The sequence below is a fragment of the Protopterus annectens genome, chromosome 7.part0, assembly GCF_019279795.1.
Source record: "Protopterus annectens isolate FY-2018-M chromosome 7.part0, PAN1.0, whole genome shotgun sequence".
Lineage (NCBI taxonomy): Eukaryota > Metazoa > Chordata > Ceratodontiformes > Protopteridae > Protopterus > Protopterus annectens.
In genome coordinates, this window is record NC_056739.1 from 179,007,673 (window position 1) to 179,035,365 (window position 27,693).

The 27,693-nt window shown below is 41.7% G+C and overlaps 1 protein-coding gene across 1 annotated transcript in view; it reads right to left on the bottom strand.

The window, feature by feature from the left end:
* Window positions 1-2,602: 2,602 nt before the first annotated feature.
* Window positions 2,603-27,693, bottom strand: part of LOC122806335 (adenosine receptor A1-like) — a 417,409-nt gene continuing 392,318 nt past the window's right edge. The window contains exon 2 of the mRNA XM_044076660.1: window positions 2,603-3,620. Within this exon, the coding sequence (XP_043932595.1) occupies window positions 2,981-3,620 (640 nt within the window). The 3' untranslated portion in view covers window positions 2,603-2,980. The remainder of the gene's footprint in view (window positions 3,621-27,693) is intronic.

Genomic DNA, 27,693 nt, shown 5'->3' on the forward strand with positions numbered 1-27,693 from the left:
TTGATGATGATTACTAACTTCATTGCCTTTTTATCAGGTAGTTTACACCTAGATACCCATTAAAAGATATTGTTGCCAAGGGGAGCTTCCGGTTGAGCACCTCCTTTGATTTTTTTCAGGTCTATTTCAGTTGTGAATACTTCTGATGTGGTCACTTTTTCATCACTTCACTGCACCAAACATTATTGCTTAATCACAATTCCAGAAGTTAGGTCCCCACTGACACTTTAGTGATTCAGGATAGCTTTTTGTGCCATGCATCTGACTTTCACATAACTAACATCTTACAGGAACATTTCAGTGGTGCATACATCTTTGAATTCCTAACAGAAGTTACCATGTGTAGAATGTTTTCAGAGACAGATATAAAAGATATATATGATCTCCATATCAAGGCCATCTGTAGTGGCTGATTATTGCCCTCCTACTATCTGAATGTGTTTATACATCTGCATTCCACATGAGTGGGTGGGTTCTTATGCATGTCAGACAGGTATATACTTGCATACACATGCATCTTTCCAGATGTGCTGTCCCAGTGCATGGGGGTTTGAGCATAGATGCCCAGGGGCTGTGAGTGCCACCCTTACCTGGAGAGTGATGACACAATGTGTGCTGGTCAGTGGCTCATATGTGCCTCATATTCATGTTCCGTGGTACAATAAACTTGAAAAAATGGGTATTCAAATGTTTGGATGACTGGAGGAATGCCTCTCCCCCTTAAGTGTTCACATAAGTAAAGTTTCTTTCATACAGCTGTTTTCACACTGGCTGACTTAAATATTTCAGTGTGTTCCTTCCTCTTAGCAAGTTACGTTACCTTAGTATAGAATACCCCCCCCCCCCAAAAAAAAAAAAAAAAAAAAAACTAGGATCAGAAGTAGAAGCAGTTTAATTATTCACCTTCTCACCTTTAGAGGCAAATGTTTAGTGCTGAGACAAATATATATGCTATTATTACTTAGAGCACCATGGAAACAATATTGGTATTTTAAATGTGGGATCATTGCATTTATGTGCCTTTTGCTCCTTCTAAATACTAAGCCAATGTCCTATTCTATGTCCATTTCATTCCGTGGTCCACCACATCTAATTTGCACCCCATATCTTCCCATTTAGAGGACCTTCTATTCTGAGTTGGCTTTTCAGTAGCCTAGTTTAGAATGACTGGGAGTCATGGGCTGGACCATCTCAAGGACAATCATCATCCAGGCTGCCAAGAAGGAGGGTGATGTGATTCCATCTCCCTTCCACAACTCACAAACCTTCCCCATCCTGCTTCACCAAATCTTGGCCTTGCTCCAGTGATGTGAAGTCTCACTTTATCCCCAGTGAGGCCACCCACATTTAAGAATGGACCATAACTCTCCCAAGGCTTGTGAATGACAATGTAATGCCTAGAATTTTAAGCAAACCTTGTAGTTGAACAGGACTTTCTCATAAATGCTAACTTTGGTACTGTTGGCTAATTGTGAACACCATTGTGATTGTAAAGGCCTACTTCACACTCTCTCACAAGTACCCCATAAAGAGTGCTGTGAACAGATTGGTAATAACTAGCGCATGCCCCAGCACACAGTGCTGCATGCTGTGCACCATCCTTTGAGGGTGCAGGTGCCAGTTATGAAGTAGAGTGGTATAAGATGAGGCATCAGCTCCATGGTCCCAATCCCTTCCCATCAAGTCCTCAGGCATTAGGATTGTCAACTAGTATTGGGCCATCTGAGTGGTAGCCATAGAACTGGCCACAGGGAGTATTTTTTGCTAAAGTATACTGATAAATAATGAAGAAGTACAGCTACATGTAACTCATAATCACAATTTGTTTTGCTCTATTTCCTCAGCTTCGTCCCCCAACAATAACTAACAGTGGTTTTATTGTAGACCAAAGAACTAATTTGTTTGTGATATATATGTATATATACGTGTATATATATATATATATATATATATATATATATATATATATATGGGTTTGTGTGTTTTCTCTAAGGAAATGTTATGGCACTGCCTCTCTTTTCATAATCACACACTGACACTATATGCCACTATCCATCATCTAGCTTTGAACCAAGTAAGCAAAACTGGTAATCAAGCATTCACAAACCACAGCTGCTGACTGCATCAGGGCTACTCAAAAATATTCTATGCTCTTTGTGACTAAAGCCATCATCAATAACTCTGAATAATTCAGCTTTGGCACTGCATTGTCCTGAATACCAAATGTTTGCAGGCACCATTTAAATCCATCTGCTCTAAACATCCAGCCTACATCAGCAGAACAATAACCTTGTGGTGGGGTAAATTGTTTTAAAATGCTAGTTATAGTGTCTGCATTTATGACTAAACAGCTGTCAAGTAATTACAGTTTTACTAATTGTTTTTAAGCACCTGACATTCCATGCTGCTGATAAACAGCATCATGTCACAAATATACATTAATTGTAGATCATGTAATCAAGTATTGTAGTCAGACAATGCTGTCTTTGCACGTGCTAAACTGTGAATAAAAAGATGACAATTTGTGTTGAAGGAGACCTTGAAAGTGCACCAACAAATCAGGGAGAAAAACAAAGAAAAAACACAGGGAAACAAAGAGAAGTCAGAAAAATAAAGAAAAATATTATTGTATTAGTCAATAAATAAAAATGCAGCTTACTACACAAGAAAAGTAGAAGAGAGTGAAATGAAACAATAAACCTCAGTGGGGTAGGCAGAGGTGTACAGTATACAGGTATATTTCAAACCTTTTCCTATGACATTAAAAATAAAATCCAGTTTGTGACATTCTTATGTGAAGTTGCTCATTTATTTCAAATTTAGATGTGGACTATGGTATGAGAACCATCTGTGATAAGATTAAAAAAATAATGATGCCTTTTGAATATTTTGAATTTCTAGTAATGTTTTTCAGTACCTGAATATATGAGTATTTTACATATTGCATTAATTAGTCAAAATCTGACATAATTGTTTTTTATTACACAGTATTTTTTACATCTGTATTACCATACAGATCACAGTCATTGTTCATGTTCTGCCCACTTCTGCAGCAAAAGTACCGTTTCCAGATCTGAAGGAATGCTCTGCGGAATCGTTTAATTCTGAAGGCATAGACAACTGGATTCACAGCTGAATTGCCGTGTGTCAAGAAAATTGCTACATACAATGCAATATCAGACTTTGGCGTTGTGGGGCTGAAGAGAGTGATGCAGTTTAGTGTGTGTAAAGGGAGCCAGCTAAGTGCAAACAGGAACAAGACTAGGGCCAGGGATTTGGCAAGTCTGAGCTCCTTGCCATAGTATTTGTTTGGGTCCATTCCATTCATCGATGCTTTGCGGCTTAAGTGCTTCCGAATCACATTAAAAATCTCAATGTAAATAATAAGCATAATAACAAGAGGTGGCAATACGCAGCCAAAGAAGTTGAAGTAGACCATGTAATCCATACTGATAACATTCTCAAATCCACATGTGATGACAGATGCGTTACTTGAGCTGATGTTAAGTTTGCTTAGGTTGTTCCATCCAAGCATGGGAGTGAATCCCACAAAAATGGATATGATCCAACATGCAGCAACGCCAATTCCAGCTCTCCTCTGAGTTACAATGGTCTTATACCTGCGAATCATAAAGAAAGAGAAATAATGACATTTACAGTTTTACTTTGATTCTGTTAATTTTCATAAATGCATTCATAAAGTGCTATGTACCTTATTTAGCAACAAGGATGCAAGTCTGCAATAAAGTCAAGGAAACTCTTTTGTGATTATAGCTAAGACATAAAATCATTAATGTAAATCCCAGTAGTAGTACCCGGGAACATTTAAGCACTGCAATATCAAAACACAAGATTAGTTCTGTCTTACAGTAACTAAATATTGTCCCAGCCCCTGAAGTACTTCTCTTTCTGATGTCTATTTGCAGCATATCTCTCAATCTCTTAGAGCAACAAATCTGGGCAAAGCCATAAATTAATGTGGGACAAAGGCCCAAAAATAGGGATGATTTTTTAATATTGCTTTTACAAACTTAGAAAGTTGATAGAATAACAGGCTTTGCATTAGCATGAATTTTCTGAAGGTTATGAAGTCTGAAACTCAAATGTCTGCCATTATTTTCTAACTTCAGTCTTGAATGATTTGCCAATAATTTACTAGAAAAACATAGTATAATGAAAAAAAGACCAAAAATATAAGGCTAAAATTATGGACTTTCTGTGAAAATCTGTACAGTTGAGAGGTATGAGTATTTCTTTTCTGCCTTGTGCTATACTACAGTAACTATTGTAACAGTAATGATAAACTAAGAGGGTGGGCTTATCATGTGCTGTTGGCATACAGACTCCCTGGCAGAATGGAAGTAGAATGTAGGAGGAGGTATGAATATCAGGTGCTGAGAGTCAGGGTTAGGACTGACAGGTATTTTCCTTAAGCAGAAAAAAGACAAGACACTGGAACACATATCAGGCAATGTGGTAGCATGCAGAAGCACAGACAGACTAAAATGGTCAGTGGGTTGGTTTCAAAGGGACATGGTGTTGTTTGTGTTGAGGGAGCAACATTCTGAAAAATCTGACTTGAGTGGGAGCTTCAGTTCCTCTTATCAACATATGTTTCAATATCTTATTCTTCATACTGGAATATAGTAACATGCCGTCTATGCAAATTTTTGAATACCAGAATATAACGCATAGGATCAGGGGTGTAGCAAGCAATTTTTATTTTGTCCTGACAAGCTCTTAGTGCTAACTACCCCCAACCCAGACAACTATCACTTAAAAATGGACACATTTCTTAAAATGCTGCCCCCCGAGCACTTAATAAATGTATGTAACATTTTCAGCTGTGCCCCCCCTAAAACTGTCAAAGATATTGTTTTTGGATTATTATTTATAATACTGCCCCCGTTCTAGGAGGGATTTGTTTTGTGAGTTGTAGAAATTTAAAAAAAGCCATATTGATGTGATGGTTAGAAAAAAAATCTTCTCAGCAGATAAAAAAAGAGTACGCCTAGCTATACCGTAGCGTGGGGTGCATCCCTTCTCATGCCTGTCATGTATTACTGAATACATATCCTAGCATGGGATGCATCCCTTCTCATGCCTGTCCTGTATTACTGAATACTAATCCTAGCGTGGGATGCATCCCTTCTCATGCCTGTCATGTATTACTGAATACTTATCCTAGCGTGGGATGCATCCCTTCTCATGCCTGTCATGTATTACTGAATACTTATCCTAGCGTGGGATGCATCCCTTCTCATGCCTGTCATGTATTACTGAATACTTATCCTAGCATGGGATGCTTCCCTTTTCATGACTGTCCTGTATTACGGAATACTTATCCTAGCGTGGGATGCATCCCTTCTCATGCCTGTCCTGTATTACTGAATACTTATCCTAGCGTGGGGTGCATCCCTTCTCATGCCTGTCATGTATTACTGAATACTTATCCTAGCGTGGGATGCATCCCTTCTCATGCCTGTCATGTATTACTGAATACTTATCCTAGCGTGGGATGCATCCCTTCTCATGCCTGTCATGTATTACTGAATACTTATCCTAGCGTGGGGTGCATCCCTTCTCATGCCTGTCCTGTATTACTGAATACTTATCCTAGCGTGGGATGCATCCCTTCTCATGCCTGTCCTGTATTACTGAATACTTATCCTAGCGTGGGATGCATCCCTTCTCATGCCTGTCCTGTATTACTGAATACTTATCCTAGCATGGGGTGCATCCCTTCTCATGCCTGTCCTACATTACTGAATACTTATCCTAGCGTGGGATGCATCCCTTCTCATGTCTGTCCTGTATTACTGAATACTTATCCTAGCATGGGATGCATCCCTTCTCATGCCTGTCATGCGTTACTGAATACTTATCCTAGCGTGGGATGCATCCCTTCTCATGCCTGTCATGTATTACTGAATACTTATCCTAGCATGGGGTGCATCCCTTCTCATGCCTGTCCTACATTACTGAATACTTATCCTAGCGTGGGATGCATCCCTTCTCATGCCTGTCCTACATTACTGAATACTTATCCTAGCGTGGGATGCATCCCTTCTCATGCCTGTCATGCGTTACTGAATACTTATCCTAACGTGGGATGCATCCCTTCTCATGCCTGTCATGTATTACTGAATACTTATCCTAGCATGGGGTGCATCCCTTCTCATGCCTGTCCTACATTACTGAATACTTATCCTAGCGTGGGATGCATCCCTTCTCATGCCTGTTCCATATTACTGAATACTTATCCTAGCGTGGGATGCATCCCTTCTCATGCCTGTCCCGTATTACTGAATACTTATCCTGGCATGGGATGCATCCCTTCTCATGCCTGTCCTGTATTACTGAATACTTATCCTAGCGTGGGATGCATCTCTTCTCATGCCTGTCATGTATTACTGAATACATATCCTAGCGTGGGATGCATCCCTTCTCATGCCTGTCCCGTATTACTGAATACTTATCCTAGCGTGGGATGCATCCCTTCTCATGCCTGTCATGTATTACTGAATACTTATCCTAGCATGGGGTGCATCCCTTCTCATGCCTGTCCTACATTACTGAATACATATCCTAGCGTGGGATGCATCCCTTCTCATGCCTGTCCTGTATTACTGAATACTTATCCTAGCATGGGATGCATCCCTTCTCATGCCTGTCATGTATTACTGAATACTTATCCTAGCGTGGGATGCATCTCTTCTCATGCCTGTCATGTATTACTGAATACATATCCTAGCGTGGGATGCATCCCTTCTCATGCCTGTCCCGTATTACTGAATACGTATCCTAGCGTGGGATGCATCCCTTCTCATGCCTGTCATGTATTACTGAATACTTATCCTAGCGTGGGATGCATCCCTTCTCATGCCTGTCCTGTATTACTGAATACTTATCCTAGCGTGGGGTGCATCCCTTCTCATGCCTGTCATGTATTACTGAATACTTATCCTAGCGTGGGATGCATCTCTTCTCATGCCTGTCATGTATTACTGAATACATATCCTAGCGTGGGATGCATCCCTTCTCATGCCTGTCCCGTATTACTGAATACTTATCCTAGCGTGGGATGCATCCCTTCTCATGCCTGTCATGTATTACTGAATACTTATCCTAGCGTGGGATGCATCTCTTCTCATGCCTGTCATGTATTACTGAATACATATCCTAGCGTGGGATGCATCCCTTCTCATGCCTGTCCCGTATTACTGAATACTTATCCTAGCGTGGGATGCATCCCTTCTCATGCCTGTCATGTATTACTGAATACTTATCCTAGCGTGGGATGCATCCCTTCTCATGCCTGTCATGTATTACTGAATACTTATCCTAGCGTGGGGTGCATCCCTTCTCATGCCTGTCCTGTATTACTGAATACGTATCCTAGCGTGGGATGCATCCCTTCTCATGCCTGTCCTTTATTACTGAATACTTATCCTGGCGTGGGATGCATCCCTTCTCATGCCTGTCCTGTAATACTGAATACTTATCCTGGCGTGGGATGCATCCCTTCTCATGCCTGTCCCGTATTACTGAATACTTATCCTAGCGTGGGATGCATCCCTTCTCATGCCTGTCCCGTATTACTGAATACTTATCCTAGCATGGGATGCATCCCTTCTCATGCCTGTCCCGTATTACTGAATACTTATCCTAGCGTGTGATGCATCCCTTCTCATGCCTGTCCCATATTACTGAATACGTATCCTAGTGTGGGATGCATCCCTTCTCATGCCTGTCATGTATTACTGAATACTTATCCTAGCATGGGATGCATCCCTTCTCATGCCTGTCCCATATTACTGAATACTTATCCTAGCGTGGGATGCATCCCTTCTCATGCCTGTCCCATATTACTGAATACTTATCCTAGCGTGGGATGCATCCCTTCTCATTCCTGTCCCGTATTACTGAATACTTATCCTAGCATGGGATGCATCCCTTCTCATGCCTGTCCCGTATTACTGAATACTTATCCTAGCATGGGATGCATCCCTTCTCATGCCTGTCCTTTATTACTGAATACTTATCCTGGCGTGGGATGCATCCCTTCTCATGCCTGTCCCATATTACTGAATACTTATCCTAGCGTGGGATGCATCCCTTCTCATGCCTGTCCCGTATTACTGAATACTTATCCTAGCATGGGATGCATCCCTTCTCATGCCTGTCATGTATTACTGAATATGTAGGTCCAGTGGCCTACAGCTGCATACTCAATTAAGGATTTACGAGTAAGCAAGGCACAGTTTCTCCATCCTGTGCCTTACTCATTACCAAATAAAAGGTGCTGAGAGCTACTGCGGTTAATAGTGCTTTAATGGCTGCTATCCTCCCAGATTTCTGAACTACTTATGCCTTGAATTTGGCTGAGTTCAAAGGCAGTGGGAAGGTTCACCGATTATCTACAACATTTAACTCCAATTCAGTAAGCGTTAATGATCTTCAAATTTCTTTATGAAAGATTCAGATATTGTTAATTATTAATGTGAGTTGTTTGGGGATGGCACCATAATAGACCACTAAAGCTAACAGATGTGGAAAACATGTACTAAAGACTTGGGTTTTACTCCTTCAGCTTTCAATTAGAAACACTACAGTATCATAGATATTGCGTAGTTACAACCAAACATATACATGTATTAGGGGGTAAGCACTGATACATCGATAACAAAACCCACCTGATATACAGATCGATGAAAAACTCAGAGTTTTCACACTCACTGTTTGATAAAATGATTAGAATAAAATTTCATACATCTATAGGCACTGGCACACTAAACTCCAGAATACAGTAGAATGCCTGCTGCGCACATTTTTGAATGTCAGGAACCAGTGCATGGTATGCACCTCTTAGATGTCACATGCAAGGTTGCACAAACTGCTCTAAGGCATATAATAGAATCAATATGAGTGACTGTTACCTCCAATACTCATTTACTTTACAATACTGTGCAGCATATATCCATATGACATGCATAGTTGGGAGCGCTTGCTCTCTATGCAGATAATAAGAAGATGTGCTGTACCTTGTTCAACCTTCATAGCAATCTAGCCTAAATCTATGTCAATCAGGCCTATCCTAGTATTTTAGACTTATCAATAGTAGAACTTTTAAAAATCATAAGGTGCATACCATACATCAGACAGCTTCCATCAGTCACCCCCTTGTTCATTACGGAGCAGTAACTTCCCCTGGCATTACCTTTACTAATCACCTGTTGAAATTATATATAGACAGCTGACTTTTCACACTGACAAGTAAAGTGTGTTCCAAAGCTGCTTTCTGTGTATGCATTTGTGTGTGTGTTTGTATGTGTGCGCATGTAAACATACATACATATACTGTATATATAAATATATATATATATATATATATATATATATATATATATATATATATATATCTACACACACACAGACACACACATACAGACACACACACACACACACACACACACACATATATATATATATATATATATATATATATATATATATATATATATATATATAGCGAGAGAGAGAGTTATGTATACATATAGATAAGGATACTGTGTGAGCATTACACAGAGCACAGCTAATTGAAAAATAAGCTGACTGAGGATGTTGGCTTGCTTTTTGTGCAAGATCATGAACATTCATTGGGGTTAGTATTTACAATTAGCTGGGGGTATTTTTCTGCTTTTTTCTTGTCTTTTTGATCATCAGGAGTTTTACTTAATCTTTTGCAGTTCACTGTTGTGTGTCTGATGTAGTGACATATATAGATATAGACGTGTGTCTATATATATATATATATATATATATATATATATATATATATATATATATGGGTCTCAATCTGTTCATCAAAATTACGGTTACCCAAATAACAAAATCTTGAGACAACTACTTCAGAACACGAAGTATTGAAAACCATGGAGTATTGATAATTTATATAAGGAAAACAACCACTTGGCCACCAGGACGAAATTACACATCGGGACACATATAAACCCACCCATGTGGGCGGCTGCACCCCCCACATCCCCCCTAACTAAATATGCCAACTCCAAGATCACACTACACTAGGGAAAAGGTCAAGGTTCACCATGGTGGCCAAGTCGTTCTTTTCCACATGTAAAATATCAGTGATCAAAGGTCTTGTATAGTTCATCTCTCAAAGAAGTCATCTCTGGATATTGTTATTTGGGTAAGTATAATTTCGATAAAGGAAGGTAGACCCATATATATATATATATATATATATATATATATATATATATATATATATATATATATATAGCTAGATAGATATAGATATATCATACGCACTTGCACAAATGTAACTTATGCAGTAATAGAATGGTCCATTCGATGCACTGTCTTGAATTGCAGCTGAAAAAAAAAAAAAAGGTCTTTTATGAATTACTAATCCAGATTTCAGGAAGGAATAAAAAAATGTAAGAGAAAAACAAACCTTGGAATATAAACGAATGTTTTTTTGTTGGTACAGTTTATTGCTCCCTTTTAGTGTCACTGACAAGAATAATGTTTCGTACTAATTTTCAGTGGTTCGCTAGCCACAAAGGTGCTTCCGGCGCTGTATATACTGCATGATTTTGCAGTTTTGTAAGATACAGTGCAAGTGGATGCCATGATTTCTGCATGTCACTGCTTGCTGTGGCAATTTGCCATTTCACTGATTTTTATCTGTTTATTTGTTAGTATTTGCATTTGTTGTGCTGCTTCACCAAGGGAGGACGGCTTGATTAAGTGACATGCTCAGGCAAAGGGTGATGGAAGGAATGTGACCCTCTACCTTTTGTCTGTAGGCTGTACCTGTTACAACTCAAGGTGACCTAGGCAGCTGCCTTGACCCTGGTGCTTGTCCTGCCCTGAGAATAAAAAAAAATAAATGCTTTGGTACTTCCAATTCTACCTGCCATTCAAAAAAAAAGGTACTATCTCCTGTTCTATCTTCCAAAAAATGGAAGATTTTTCCCAAGTGATTATGCATTTTCTAGGAAAGCATCAGCATGCATAGCTAGGAACATACCTGTATTCCCTAAATCATGCAGGATATTTGATTTTGTTTGTAACTGAGCAATTTTGTTAGTAGGAATTTCAGAGTACACAGATTTGTTTTACAGCACACAAGCAGCACAGGGGGAGAATTAGACCAACACCGAGCAAGAGAGCACCAGAACTTTCACAGGGGGAGATTTTGTGTGTGTGTGTGTGTGTGTGTGTGTGTGTGTGTGTGTGTGTGTGTGTGTGTGTGTGTGTGTGTGTGTGTGTGTGTGTGTGTGTGTGTGTGTGTGTGTGTGTGTTTAAAGTTTGCCTTATTTAACATTTATGTAGGAAATACTAGAGTGTCATCTGTCCTTCATTGTGGGGATCAGTATACACAATAACCTGATGTCCATCGTGAATGTAAGACAATGTCAGCTGGGGAATCTGAGCCTTTCACTGTCAAACAACTGAACAGCATGGTTAATATCCTTTACAGAAAATGAGAAGGCTTCAGTCAATGTCTTTATCAGCTAGCCAGAAAAGTTGAAGTATGGGATGTGGGACTTGGGGAAGCAGATATAATGGGGTGACAAAGGTTGCCTGTTTGATGGATTTTGACAAACAGGTAAAGCATGAATGCATAATCATGCACATTGGTCAGCCTTTTGGTTGATGCAGAAAGATCATTAGATGCAGATAGTTAACAGTGGTGGTCATCGTAGTCTTGAAGTTGTTAGTGTGATATTCTCAGAGGCGGGTGTGTACAGGGTGGCAGTAGATAGTGGCTTATGTGCCCTTTATGATATATAAATCATTCTCCCTCACTGCAGGCAAATGCCATGTATACCATGATGTATACTGTTTTAGACTGCATGCAAATGCCATGTATACCATGATGTACACTGTTTTAGACTGCATGCAAATGCCATGTATACCATGATGTGCACTGTTTTAGACTGCATGCAAATGCCATGTATACCATGATGTGCACTGTTTTAGACTGCAGGCAAATGCCATGTATACCATGATGTGCACTGTTTTAGACTGCATGCAAATGCCATGTATACCATGATGTACACTGTTTTAGACTGCAGGCAAGTGCCATGTATACCATGATGTGCACTGTTTTAGACTGCAGGCAAATGCTATGTATACCATGATGTGCACTGTTTTAGACTGCATGCAAATGCCATGTATACCATGATGTGCACTGTTTTAGACTGCAGGCAAATGCCATGTATACCATGATGTGCACTGTTTCAGACTGCATGAAAATGCCATGTATACCATGATGTGCACTGTTTTAGACTGCAGGCAAATGCCATGTATACCATGATGTGCACTGTTTTAGACTGCATACAACTGCCACTGTCGTCTAAATGACTTCTCAAAATCCGCGTTTGCACGGCTTTGTGCGGTTGTGCGCATAGCGCAGTGCCGGTTAAACAAGGTTAAACTTTTTCTGGCTCCGCCAAGTCTGCTCTTCAAATTTTCCCTTAAGGAAGCTCTACTCTTAGTATAACCAGACTACTTACTATATTATAAGCCTAGCACTTGTTCTCAATACTTCTCTACTAAGTAAGCACTCTCATACTAAGTAAAGCACTACATCTACTTACCACCCCTGTGAATATCCACTTCCCTTAAAGGTACAGCACTCCCTTATACAGTTCTAGCATGTTGAGTTGTAGATTACTGGCATCATCTCCAGTTCAGCTGGTCAATCTGGATATCTTGAGACAATGCTACAATTGTCTCATGTACACAGACAACCCTCTCCTCCTCCCAACAAACATAAATACATGTGAGAGATGCAACTATATAGCCAAATTGGAGGCTGAACTCTCTCAACTCAGGGCTGGCATGACCAGACAGAAGGAGATGGCAGCCACACACACAACAATCCCAGTCCCACATATACCTACCACAACTGCAAACCAAACACATGAAAACACAAAGACATACTCGGAGGCTCTAATAAAAAACTTACCAAAACAACAGAGGCTCCCAAAGCAGACACCCAAAAATCCACCACCTCAAAACAAAACACATGCAACACATACTTCAATAAATCAGTGTGTCAACCAATCACAGCCTTTAAGGCCAAACACCTTGCCTGATACACTAGTAATAGGTGACTCTATAGTCAGACACACTGATGTCCCGCTGACCAGGCTGAACAAGGAGAGGGTGACTGTGAGATGTCTATCAGGAGCTAGGATCCGCCACATAACACACGCACTCAAGTCACTCCAAAGCAAGTACAAATATGACTCCGTCATTGTCCATGCTGGTGTGAATGACCTGAGACGTACCTCCCTGGACTACATGAAAAGAGACATAGAGGGGCTCTCCGATTATGTAGCCCAGGCTGGTATGACCCTGACCCTGAGCAGCATCTTGCCCTCACCAAGAATGATACCACAATACAAAGACAAGATGATCAGCTTTAACAATTGACTCAAGTACTGGTGTCATTCTAAGTGGATCCAATGTTTGTCTGCCTGGGATGACATGTTGGACAAGCCACGCTGCTTCGCAAGGGATGGCTTACACCTGTCACCACTGGGCTTCCGGATATTGGCTAAGGCTCTTGCCACCCCCATAGTGCCTTTTTTAGGCAAGGCTCAAAAGACAAACCCACCTCCTTAGAAAACAATAATGGAAAAAAACTAAGGGTAATGCTGCTCAATGCCAGAAGTCTAAATCTCAAGATGCAGGCACTTGATGCACTCCTCAGCATGGAGAACATCGACGTCTGTGCAGTAACTGAAACCTGGTTCAAGGCTCCCGAGAGCACCCCAGCGCTACCAGGCTATACCTTGTATCATGCTTTTCAGCCCCAAACCCTGGGCCGAACCACAAAGGGAGGGGGAGTGTCCATATTCATCAAGGACACCCACACCTCCAGGTTAGTAGCAACACATGAAGCATCAGAGACCATACAGGTGCAACTAACCATAGGAAAAACTGCTATACAACTGGTAGCATGTTACAGACCACCCTCCCAATCTCAAGAACTCCACTCAGCCTTCCTGAAGACATTGGAGGATATGACTGTATCACAAAATACCATCATACTGGGAGACTTCAACTACCCAAACATAGATTGGGTACATTATTCTAGCCCTAATACCCTAGCCCAAAGGTTCCTGGAATTCATAAATTCAAATGCACTGGAACAATTAGTCACTTCTCCCACTAGGGGCGATAATATACTAGACCTGATCATCACAAACATGGGGACAAAATGCTCCACACCGGAAGTATACCCCTCACTAGTGAGATCTGACCACAAACTAATCACCCTGGATATACATATCCCACCTCCACCCCCAGCACAAAAGACCACAGTGAAAAACCTCTCAAAAGCAGACTTCACTCTTCTTAAGACTGAGATGGTATCCTTTAAGCCCACTGTGCCAGTGGATACCACATCCCACAATGCCGAATCCTTCACAAATGCTTTCTATGGACATCTCCAAGAATGCATGGATCATGCAATCCCAAACAAATCCAAGTCCCTCTCCACCAAAGGTAAGCATCCTGTCTGGTGGACCTCAGCCATAAACAAATTGTATAACAAAAGAAGGAAGCTACTGCACGTCAGAGCAAAATCCCATGAAGGGAAGACATCTCTGATCAACATTAGCAGAAAAAGTACAGTTTTGTACCTACCATAAATGTAGATGTCCGAACAGGATAGCATCTGCAGTCCTTACAAATGGGTTGTCCTGTCGTCAGGCAGCCCTTCGGTCGGCCGGATTCCAAAGTCTGGGTCTGGCCTCGGCTGGTGTCGCACTTCACCCGACGTCATCTCTGCTGGTCTTCGGGTATAAAGGCATCAGCCGACACCATTTTCCTCAGTGTTTCTTGCCCCAGATGCCAGTTGCCCTCTTGGATAGCTAAATTTTTGGGTAAATGCCAATGTTTCCAAAAAAGTAGAAGGCAAACACAAAAAATAAGTATGTATGTACATATATACAAACAAATACACCATAAGAGACCCCCCCCAGCTAGCTATTAGGTGGGCAAATACCCTAGGAGTACCACAGAGGGGAAGGAGGGTGGGTAATCCTGACTGCAGATGCTATCCTGTTCGGACATCTACATTTATGGTAGGTACAAAACTGTACTATGTCCTTCAAGGATGCATCTGCAGTCCTTACAAATGGGTAGAATACCATAGCCAAACTAGGGGAGGAGGAAGAAGAATTATGGTGTAGTTAGGATCCCTTGCAAAACAGCAGTGGCAAACCCTGCTCGGGATCTAGAGTATAGAGGTAAGTTATAATGCTAGGCAAATGTATGCACGGAGGTCCAAGTAGCAGCCTCAATAATGTCCTTGGTAGCCACTCCTCATAAGAAAGCTGTGGTGGTGGCTGTAGCCCTTGTAGAATGAGGCCTTATGTTCTGTGGAATTTGCTTTCCATGGTATGAGTAACCGAATCTTATGCAATTTCCTATCCACTTGGAGATTGTCTGTTTGGAAATTGCTTTTCCTTCCCTTCCTGTTGCATAAGCTACTAGAAGCTGGTCAGTTTTTCTATTGCCCTTGGTTCTGTCCAGGTAGTAGCGCAACTGTCTATGTACATCCAATGTATGCAGCAGTCTTTCCCCCCTGTTCTGTGGATTGGGAAAGAAGGTAGGTAGGTGGATTGCCTGGTTTAGAGACACTCTGGATACCACCTTAGGCATAAATGTAGGATTAGTTCTCATGGACACTCTATCTTGATGGAAGATTAGGAAGGGTTGTACTGCCATTAAAGCCTGTAGTTCCAAAACCCTTCTTGCTGAAGTAATTGCCAGTAGGAAAGCAGTTTTCCAGGATAGGTGTTGGAGATCTGCTGTTGCTGCTGGTTCGAATGGAGGGAGTGTCAATTTTTCTAGCACAAAGTTCAAGTCCCATGCTGGTAATGGTGGTTTCCTAGGAGGTTTTAAATTCTTAATTCCTCTCAGGAACTGCCTGAGTAGAGGATGTGAAAAGACAGGGGGATCATAGCTATATTCTGCAGAAATAGCTGATGCATGTATCTTGATGGAGGAATAGGACAGGCCTGTATGGAGAAGCTCTGCCAAGTACTCCAGGATGTTGGCAATATCTACCTTTGACACATCTTTCCCTCTTTCAGTACTCCAAATGACAAACCTTTTCCATTTTCCTGCATAGTTCCTTCTTGTTGAAGGTCTGCGGGCCTCAAGGATAATGTCTTTAACCCTTTGGGATAAATCTGGGTTAGTTGCTCTTATGTAATGTTCCAGGCAGTCAGTTGCAGAGTTTTCAGGTTTGAATGCAGGATGTTGTAGTCGCTCTGAGTTAACATCAAAGGAATCAGGGGCAGTGTCCACGCTTCCCCCCGAGACATGCTCCTCAGCAATGGATACCAATGTTGTCTTAGCCAATTTGGAGCTATCAGAATTATCCTTGGACGTTCCTCTTTGATTTTCAGTAGTACCTTGTGCATCAAAGGAAGAGGTGGGAATGCATATGCTGTCAGGCCTTTCCAATTGAAGGATAGAGAGTCCACCTTCCAAGCAAGTGGGTGGTATGTTCTTGTGCAGAATTTCTTGAGCTGGTGATTGAGTGGGGATGCGAATAGGTCTATTTGTGGTATTCCCCATTTCTTTGTGATGGCCTTGAAGATGTCCGGGTGTAGCATCCATTCGTGAGCATCCGAGGTAGTTCTGCTTAACATGTCTGCTAGGATGTTTTCTTTTCCCGGTACAAATATTGCCTGTAATTGAATGTTGTAGCTCAGAGCCATATTCCATAGGTCCAGAGCCATTCAGCATAGGGGGTATGAATGAGTGCCTCCCTGTTTGTTGATGTACCACATGACTGTGGTGTTGTCTGTCCTTATCATCAATTGGCCTTCTTTGAGGAATGGTCTGAAATTCTGGATTGCTAGTTTTACTGCCAGCATTTCTTTTTGATTTATGTGCAGGTGCAGCTGATCTGGAGTCCATAATTCTTGAATGCACTTGTCCAGCATGTGGGCCCCCCAACTGAGGTCTGAGGCGTCCGTTGTGATGGTTTGGCTTGTTTGAATGTTGTGGAAGGACAAACCTGGGTTTGACTTGCATGCCTGAGCCCACCAAAGGAACTCTTCTTTCAGGCATGGGATTAGTGGTATCTCGGTTTCTAAGCTGTGCTTGTGTTGAGACCATAAATTCTTTAGGTACCACTGTAGCTTTCTCATATGCAGTCTGGCATGGGGGACCAAGATTATGCAGGATGCCATGAAGCCCAAGGCCTGCAGTACTTTCCTTGCTGTTAGTTTGTTCTGTTTTGTTAATGCCAGGAAGTAAAGAGGAAGTTGTTCTTGTTTTTCTGCAGTTAGGAATGCCATCTGTTTTACTGTGTCCAATTCTGCACCCAAGAATGTTCTTGTTTGGGATGGTATCAGTCTTGACTTTTTTAAATTGACTGTGTATCCCAGGGCTTGTAGTAAGCAAATGACTCTTTGTAAGTCTTGTGTCAGCTTGCTTTTGTTGTCCGCTTGTATCAGGCAGTCGACCAGGTATGGATAAATTTGGATTCCCTGAAGCCTGCAATGAGCGATTACTGATGCCAGGCATTTCGTGAACACTCTGGGTGCAGTAGATAAGCCAAAGGGCAATGCTGAGAATTGATAATGCTCTGATCCTGCAAGAAATCTGAGGTATCTTCTGCAAATTGGTCGTATGGGGACGTGCAGGTATGCCTCCTTGAGATCTAGAGTTACCAGCCAATACTCCTTTCCCAGCATGGGAAGAAGTTGCTGTAGGGTCAGCATTTTGAATTTTGGAACAATGATGAATGTGTTTAAAGCGGACAGGTCGAGAATAGGTCTCCAACTTTTCTCTTTTCTTGGTACTAGGAAGAGTCTGGAGTAAAATCCCTTGCCCTGTTCTGTAGGTGGTACCTTTTCCACAGCTCTCATCTTTGTTAATAGAGCTATTTGTTTTAGGGCTTCTGTCTTTTGATTCGGTGGTAGGTTTGGCATTCCTCTTTTTACTGGTAAGGTGTGGAAATGAAACCTGTAGCCTTGGTCTATAGTTTGCAAAATCCACTTGTCTCTTGTGATATAGTGCCAGTTTTCTGAAAATAAGGCTAACTTTCCGCCTAAGGGTGCTGCTATTTGTTCCCTGGTAGGCGGTGTCAGAGCCAAGTCACTGTGATTGTCCTGTTGCAGTGGTAGTGGTTGTATCTGTGCCTCGTTGGTTATTGCCTTGCCACTGGCGTCCCCTGTAGGCACCTCCTCTGGATTGATTTCTGCCTCTGGAACGTCTATTCCTGCCTCTCTGATTTTTAAAGGAGTCTGGAAAGGACCAATTCTTGGAAGGCCAGTTCCTGCTGAACCTTGGGGGCTGAACCTGTAAGAAATCTTTAACTGTTTGTACAGATTTTGCCTTCTCTTCCATTTTCTTCATTACTTGTTGGGCAGGAGATCCAAATAGACTGACCTTATCCATAGGAGCATCTAATAGTTTTGCTTTAACATGATCCGGCAAGACCTGTTCTTTCAACCATGCATGCCTTCTTATAACTGTGCCAGTCATGGCTGATCTAAATGAAGCCTCCAGTGCATCATAGCCACATTTTAAAGAATGGTTACTAACCTGCTGAATGTTATTCACCATTTCTAGAACATATTTCTTATCTAAGGAATCATCAGAGGACAGTTTCTTAGTTAACTGATCAAGCATAAACTCTTGGTATTGGATCATATGAAACTGACAGTTCAGAGCTCTAGCTGAGAGAGTAGCAGAGGTGTATACTTTTTTACCCCATCTCTCTAAGGACCTGGATTCCCTATCAGAAGGGAGAGGGTTTTTTGCTGAGGTCGAAGCTACTGCCTTAGGCCCCTGGGAGATAGTCTCAGGATCTGCAAAAGGAGCCTTGTATAAGTGGTGATGAGTGTCCGGTACCCTGTAAAACCTATCGGGCTTAGCAGAGGCAGGAGGTAAAGTATCAGGAGCAGTGCAAACATCATTAAATGCATCATCCACAACAGGAAGAACTGGAGGTATAGCTAAGGGCCTATGTTGCGGTAAGTGTAAAAGGTCCTAAGCCTTTTTCTTGAATCTGAGAAATCTTGTCCCTGCCATTGGAATTGCTCTCTCATGGCATGTAAGGTTTCCCCAAAGGAAAATTCCTCTGGTGGAGAGGCAGAAGGAATAGATTCTTCAGCATCAGAATCTTCGTAAGTAGAAAGAGGAGCCTCTGGATGGTCTGTATTGTCTGAAACATCAGAAGACTCATCTGAGGACACTGGCTCAGGGGGCTCTGCTCTAGGTCTCTTTTCTGGAGGTTGAGAGGCCCTGTCTGGGTGAGATTGGGATCCCCTTATTAAAGAGATGAGATCCTCTGCCAGAGTAAGCATTTGGGAACTGGAACTGGGCCTGTGAGAGGGAGGCTTAACAGGCACAGACTTAGCAGTTTTGGCTGCTTTAGCCCTGGCAAAGGCCTTTATAGACATGGCTGCAGGAGGCCTAGCAGCACCACGTGCTGGGGTAGAGACATCCAAAGGGATGGTGTCCGATAATTCTAGAGAAACCACGTTAGTAGGCAAAACTTCAGAGGCCGATTCAACAAGGGTAGAAGGGGCCTCGGTAGTAGTCATGGATTCGACTGAAGATTGAACCGTTTGCTCGGTTTCGGCCGAAACCGAGACACTCGCGGTTTGCTTAACCGTGGTTTCGGCCGAAACCGTGGACAGCGAGTGTCGGTCCTTTTCTTTGCATTTCTTAACAATTTGAGTAATCAGAGGATCCGACGGCATAATGTACGCAAAATCTGAGCCGAAAAACTGTTCAGCAAACTCTGACCGACGCCTAAGCGTTCGTCGGTTGAAGGAAGCACAGGCTAAACAAGCTGCTACGTCGTGGTCTGGGCCTAAACAAGGTAAGCAGTAAGAGTGGAAATCTTTATGAGGTATTTGTTTCCCACAAGTTAAACAGTTATTCACTTTTTCTGACATCGGCTGAGGCAAGAAAGAGTCCCCAACGGGGTACTTAGCTTTTAGAAGTCTTCGAAGTAGTATTCGGTAGTAGTAATCTCTGGATCTGACCGACCGGCACTTGCGAACAGCTTCTGCTTCGGGCACCACGCGGCAAGAAAGACTGAGGAAAATGGCGTCGGCTGATGCCTTTATACCCGAAGACCAGCAGAGATGACGTCGGGTGAAGTGCGACACCAGCCGAGGCCAGACCCAGACTTTGGAAACCGGCCGACCGAAGGGCTGCCTGACGACAGGACAACCCATTTGTAAGGACTGCAGATGCATCCTTGAAGGACATCTATGTTCTCTCATAAAAACATCTAAGGCCAACTTTGAGAGAAAAATCGCTAAGGACACTAAAGATAACCACAAAGCCTTCTTCAGCTATGTTAGAAACCTGGGTGGAAACCCTCAGATATTCTCAGAGTTGGTTCACAACAATAAAAAATACACTGAACCCACAGATATGGCCAACATTCTGGCTGACAGGTTCAGTGCAAATTTCTCCCCTCCTTCACCCCCAAAAGAAGAAATACTTATCCCAGCTGAATGTAATCTCCCTGTCATCTCAGATGTCCAAGTGAGAACCGCCCTAAACAAAGCAAAAAACACAGCATCAATGGGACCTGACGGTATCCCGGGTTGTGTGTTACATGAACTCCAAGAGGAGCTAAACCCACGCATAAAAATGCTACTTAACCTTAGCCTTACTTCGGGATATGTACCTGAACACTGGCGTACAACAACAGTGGTCCCACTTCACAAGGGGTGTGCCTCTACAGACCCTGGAAACTACCGCCCCATAAGCTTAACCAGCCTGTTCTGCAAAGCTATGGAAAGAATCATTATGGAACTCATAAACAGAGACATAGGGGACCTACAGACACTTGACCCCACCCAGTTTGGCTTTGTAAAGGGCAGATCTTGCCTTTTAAACCTGGTTGACTTTTTCGAAACAGTCACTAGAGCCATTGACGAGGGCAAAGCAGTCCATACAGCATAACTGGACTTGGCTAAGGCCTTCGACACAATACCCCACGGAGGCATCATAGATAAGCTCAACAGCTTAAATGTAAACCCTTATGTCACTAGATGGGTTGCAAACTGGCTAAAGGACAGAACCCATAATGTTAAAATCGCTGGAGCAGCAGACACACACATCCTACAAAAAGGCCTCACAGAAATGGACAACTGATGCCAGAGTCACGGCCTTAAACTAAATGCCAAAAAATGTATAGTCATCCCCTTTGGGAAAAACAAAGTACCCACAAATTATCACATAGACAGCAACCCACTGAGTACTGAAAAAGTAATCAGAGACCTAGGGACCCAAGTTGACAGCGACCTCTCATTTGATACCCACGTTGCCAAAGTGGTTAGAAAAACATTCTACCTTGCACACCTCATCATGAAGGGATTCACATCCAGATCCAAGGATGTCATTGTACCCCTATATTCCTCCCTCATCAGACCCATGATTGAGTACAATGCCCCATTTGGTATGTACCTTACCCGGCACTTGCAACAGCTGGAGAGACCACAAAAGTACCTCACCAAGAGGATCAAGGGTCTCCAACATATGTCTTATTCTGCCAGACTAAAGAAACTTCAGCTCTATTCAGTATCATACCGCCTGCTCAGAGGTGATCTCTGCCTGACGTACAAGGCCATGTCCAATCAGGATCTGATGGACATGCTCCACCTCAAAAAATCCAAGTCCATCAGGACCACGAGAGCTAAAGACTTAAACTTTGGCACAAGTATGAATAGGACATGCTGGAGGGATAGATTCATAACCCAGAGGTTTTCCATGCTTTGGAACAAGATCCCAGTTCATATTAGGCAGAGCCCCTCACTGACTCTCTTCAAGAGAAATCTTGATGAGTGGATGGGAGATCGTAAGTTTACCCCAGGGGTCACATCTGTGTCACTGCTAGACAGGGGCACAGTAAACTAATTCTATTATATAAGGGGACCTTCATTGTGTCACTACTAGACACAGTATTCTAAATTTATTCTGTACATCTTTGTACCATTTCATGGGGTGGCAAATGCCACATCACTATGGCTAGGCTTACAAATGCCCCAGGGCAGATAGCCTAGCACTATACTATGAAACTATGAAACTAAGTATCCCACCAAGAGGATCACTGGCCTCAAACAGATGTCCTGTGCAGCTAGACTGAAGAAATTACAGCTGTACTCGGTTGCATACCGCCTACTCAGAGGTGATCTCTGCCTGACATACAAGGCCATGTCCAACCCAGAATTGATGGACATGCTCCACCTAAAGAAAACCTTATCCCCATGAGCCACATGCTCTAGGGATCTAAACCTCACCACAGCAATAAATAGGACATGCTGGAGGGATAGATTCCTGTCCCAGAGACTTCCCATGCTTTGGAACAAGATTCCAATCTACATTAGGCAGAGCTCCTCACTGACATTCTTGAAAAGAAATCTTGACGAGTGGATGGGAAACAGAAAGTTTACCTTGGGGATCACTTCAGTGGCTCTGCTGGACAGAGGCACAGGGAACTAATCTAAGGGGGCGGTGAAAGCCAACACATTCTGGCTAGGCTTATAAATGCCTTCGGGCAGATAGCCTAGTACCTACCTATGAACCTATGAACCTATGAACCTATACCATGATGTGTACTGTTTTAGAACTGTAGTATTTAGTGCAACACGATATGTAAGAAATGAATGAAACCTAGCAGATTCACTGCTGTTTTAGTTCATTAATGTAAATACTTTGCTAAATGACTTCTCAGAATGTCTGTTTGGCTAAATAGGTTATTTGCTGTTGCCTGTGAGTTTTGTACTTGAAAAGGTATGTTATCAGAAACATGTACTATCTATGGTAAGGGGGCTACACTACAGGGAGTGAGGTTAGATTTTTGAATTCAGTGTGCATTTCCATAAATCCTGATTATGCTTCCACTTCTGCCATATTCCACCATCTCTATCCACAATGTTTAATGACATCAGTCCTGTTTTGCAGAGCTCTGAGACCTGTATTCTTTCGGGTCTGCCATATTACACCATCTCTATCCACATTGTTTAATGACATCAGTCCTGTTTTGCAGAGCTCTGAGACCTGTATTCTTTCAGGTCTGCCATATTCCACCATCTCTATCCACATTGTTTAATGACATCAGTCCTGTTTTTCAGAGCTCTGAGACCTGTATTCCTTCAGGTTTGAGAACAGAGTTATAGTTCATCCAATGAAAACTGGAGTTAATACTGTCTTTCATACTCTGACTGACAGGAGCGGCCTTAGGTCAACTGGTGCCCTAAACAAAAGTGTTACACAGCGCCCACCACCACACTACTTGGTGCCCCCATCCTGGTCTACCTACAGCAAATAAATACTAGAAAAGTGCCCCTGTAGAGCGGCGCCCTAGGCGGCCGCCTAGTTGGCCTATGCCTAAGGCCGGCTATGCTGACTGACATAATAATCTCTGGCAGAGACATATCCTCAAGGTGGGTTCGCACCTTCTTTTATGAAAAGATGCAGCTGATTATTCTAGTGTAACTGTCTTCTTCTACATGTGTAGCAAAAGATTTTTTGTAACTGGGCTGCAGGGCAGATTCTTGGAAATAAATAGTGTAGATATCTGGGGCACATATACTGAGTGCAGGTGCAAAAAAGAGAATCTTCTGAGAAATTGTTCTGCTTCTATAAGGGGGACTCTGGTGGCATGCATGCATGCATGCATGCTATCAGGGGGTTGTGTTGCACCAGCAAGGAATGCTCCTGTTTTCTGTGGCTCTCACAGACTAGGGACTGAAGCCTTCTATATTTAGTGACATTTAACATACAGAAGAGGAATAAACTGAGGTGCTGAATACAGCCACTGGTAAAATGTAGGTGGTGAGGAGTTGTACAATGTAAAAAGTCCTTCTGCATTTGTGCAGTTTTGCCCACACAGAACTGCTGTTTCTTAATGGAGAAAATGGTGCACTGGCTTCAATCCATAGCCTAGACATGGTGAAAAGCTGAAGAGGTTGCAGCCAGTCTTGCAGATTTCCATGAGCTACAACTCAGTGGTTGCTGTTTCTTTCTGAAAAAATTCATGCTCACATAGTTTCTAGTAGCATTCTAGCAGTAATTCAAAGTTTGAGGGATTTTACAGTTTCTCCATTGTTGGTGACTATGGATGTAGTATATTTAAGTAATGGGGTGTCATTGACATGGATAGGAGTGCTTTCAATTGTTTTTCTCCTTCAGTCAAAGCTTCCACCAGCTTGCTTGTTCATGTGGTTAGAACATCAAACTAATGTTACTTAATGATTTATAGTACAACTGCTGTTATTTACAAGTTTATTATGTTTGAGTAGTGGTCTTTGTCCTCCTCAGGATGAATACTGCTACTACCTCCATTATGATTGCTGCCCTTTATGAGGATTTACTAAGATTACAGAAAATTCAGGTAAGGAAAATCACTGGGGATTACAATTAGTCAGCAATGCCATTCATTGGAGTGTCATAGTTTATTGATCAGGAAGTACATTACTTTTTTTATCTAACAAATCCCAGGAACACTGTCTGGTTAACTGACTTGCTCAAAGGCAAACAGCAGGCAAATATAGCAAGTAAGAAGCAAACCTTGTACCCATAACTACAGAAAGCAGCTCATTAAGAGCTCAGAGTTTTAACTAATTGCACTTAACTGCTAGGCCTTCCTTAACTTAACTTTCTGATAAATCAGTGTGGGTAACAGTCAGTCAAAAATGCTAGTCAATGGAGTTTAAGTTGTTGTTCAGAAAATGCATTTCAAGTTAACTGGAGTTGTTTGACTTATGGATTTGAGCTATTAACAAACTACATCTTGTCAAAAGTTCCGGCCTTGAATCTTTCGACCTCCATTTGCCTACTGTATACCTTTGAGCAAGGCACTCGGATAATAACACTGAGTTTGTACAGCGAGTTCACTCAGTCAGCAAACAGATACAAGAAAATGGTATTTAAAACTCGTGCCTTTTGCCCCTCACTATTTTTAACTTTGTCCAGAATTTATCAACAAATAAGCTGAGAGGTATTTTTGTCTATTCCTTATAAAATTTCTAGTGTTATGGCAAATTGCTGTGGACTGCAGTCATTAAATAATGGCAGGCATGAGTTTCAGACTTTGTATTCTACCGAAAATGCTTGCTAATGCAAAGCTTTTTATTCTAGCAATATTCTAAGTATATAAGAGAAATATTTAAAATCTGTTCGTGATTTGTGAGTCTTAGTTTCTCATTTGAGCTTAGAAGTTGAGAGGTCATATCGATCTGCAGTGGGTCCCATTGTATGGTTTTGACAGCAGTGAGCTAAGATACATTTCTGGCCCATTATTTATGAATTAATTCACTTGTTCTCAAGCAGATATCTGAGATGTACAGTCATGTACATAGCTGTAACTCATGTCCATATGTATATAAATACTTGGTTCATACAACGTACAATAGTTGCATAGTAAAGAAAGGAAATGATTGCAGTAAGCAGGGTCATCATCATATGAGCTATGCTGTTTGGGAATGATCCTTGGTTTCCTTGTTTTGTTGACAGTGTGCTCATCATTTGACTGTCAATTAACGGTTCTGCATGGAATCTACTAGTTAAATGTTAATACTTTAACTGTCAATGCATTTTTAATTAACTTTTTTTTTTTTGCAGGCACACGGGTATGAAATATACTGTGTTGGGCTACAACAGTCCATCACTATGAGCTACATTTGTAGTGTAGGGTTTGATTCCCTCAGCCTACATTTGTCTACTATGTAAGTCTAACAAACTCATTTAACTAGACGGTGCCCATAGGCTGCTCCTGAAAAGGAAGACTTGCATCCAGTGGACTGTCCCAAGCTGTTAACAAAATTTGTCTGAATTCCAGGTTATACTTTAGATTGGGAATATGATCATTGTGAAACAATGACACACCTGAGTGATGCATGAGGTAAGTAGTGTATTATGGGTCATGAAGAAAGCAGAGGCACTATGTCAAATGTGAAGGGGACATCAATGGTGAGCTGCAAAGCATTACCCTTTCCCATGAACTTAGGATATGCAATTCCCAATAATGTGCTCATTTAGCAGGGAACTATATAAATATATGTGTATATATATATATATATATATATATATATATATATATATATATATATATATATATGGGTCCCCTTCAGTAGATCGAACATATAACAAGTTCGAACCTCATATGGCCAAGACCATATGTTCAAACTTGTAAATGTTCAATCAGACTGAATGGAGATCTCCGTACAGTGCGGAACGGGAAGATATGTACCTCACAAGACATCTGCAACAGCTGGAAAGGCCGCAGAAATACCTCACTAAAAGAATCACAGGTGTAAAGTAGATGCCCTATACTGACCATCTAAAAAAACTCCAGCTATACTCTGTGGTATATCATCTACTCAGAGGCAATCTCTGCTTAACATACAAGACCATGTCAAACCCTGAGCTGTTGAACATGCTCCACTTAAAGAAATCCCAATCCCTGAGAGCCGAACGCTCCAGGGATCTAAACCTTGTCATCACAATGAACAAAACATGCTGGAGGGATAGATTATTGACCCAGAGACTCCCCATACTCTGTAATAGACTGCCCATACATGTCAAGCAGAGCACCTCCTTGGTGTTCTTCAAAAGGAACCTTGACGATTGGATAGGAGATAGGAAATTCACCCCGGCATCACATCAGTCGCCCTGCTAGACAGGGGTCCAGGGAAGTAAATATTGTGGGAAGAAATATCCAGGGAATTGTTATGGCTAGACTTGTATAGGCCCTAGGGCCAATAGCCTAGTACCAACCTATGAACCTATGAACCTATAGATGTAAGAAATCGGTAGACAGGGGTGTGTATGTGTGTATGTAAGAAGTAGGTAGGTAAAGGTAGGGGTGTGTGTGTGTGTGTGTGTGTGTGTGTGTGTGTGTGTGTGTGTGTGTGTGTGTGTGTGTGTGTGTGTATTTGTGTGAGTAAGAGGAGGGTAGGAGTGTGTATAAGAGAGGGGGTTCATAACTTGCAATTATCCATATTTTTGCCTCATATTTTTGGTTTGTCTCTCATAAAATTGTGTTTTTCCTGGCATATCATTGAGGACTGAAGTCAGAAAATAATGGCAGACATTTGAGTTTTTGTCTTCAAATCCTTAGAAAATGCATACTAATGCAAACCTTGTTGTTCTATCTACTTTCTAAGGAGGTAGTGGGATGCATGTTTGTGTCATACCTCTCAAATGTACAGATTTTCACAGAATGTCCAGATTTTTGCCTTATATTTTTGGTCTGTTCCTGATTAAAATTATGTTTTTTTTTTCTTTTGTCAAATCACTGGGATGAGCTAAGGATTAAAGTTACAAAATAGTAACATGCATTAGAGTTTCAGACTTCATATCCTTCAGAAAATGCATTCTAACACAAATCCTGTTATTCTAGCAACTTTCTAAAAGTTTACCTAGTTTTGGGCCTCTGTCCCCAACATTATAACAGGCTTTCTCCAGATTTCTTGTGCTAAGAGATTGAGTGGTAGTGTGTGTGTGTGTGTGTGTGTGTGTGTGTGTGTGTGTGTGTGTGTGTGTGTGTGTGTGTGTGTATATGTGTAAGAGGGAAGTTGCATACCGCTCATCTGTCCAGGTTTTTGAAGAATGTCCAGATTTTTGCTCCATATTCCTCCTAAAAAGGATTGA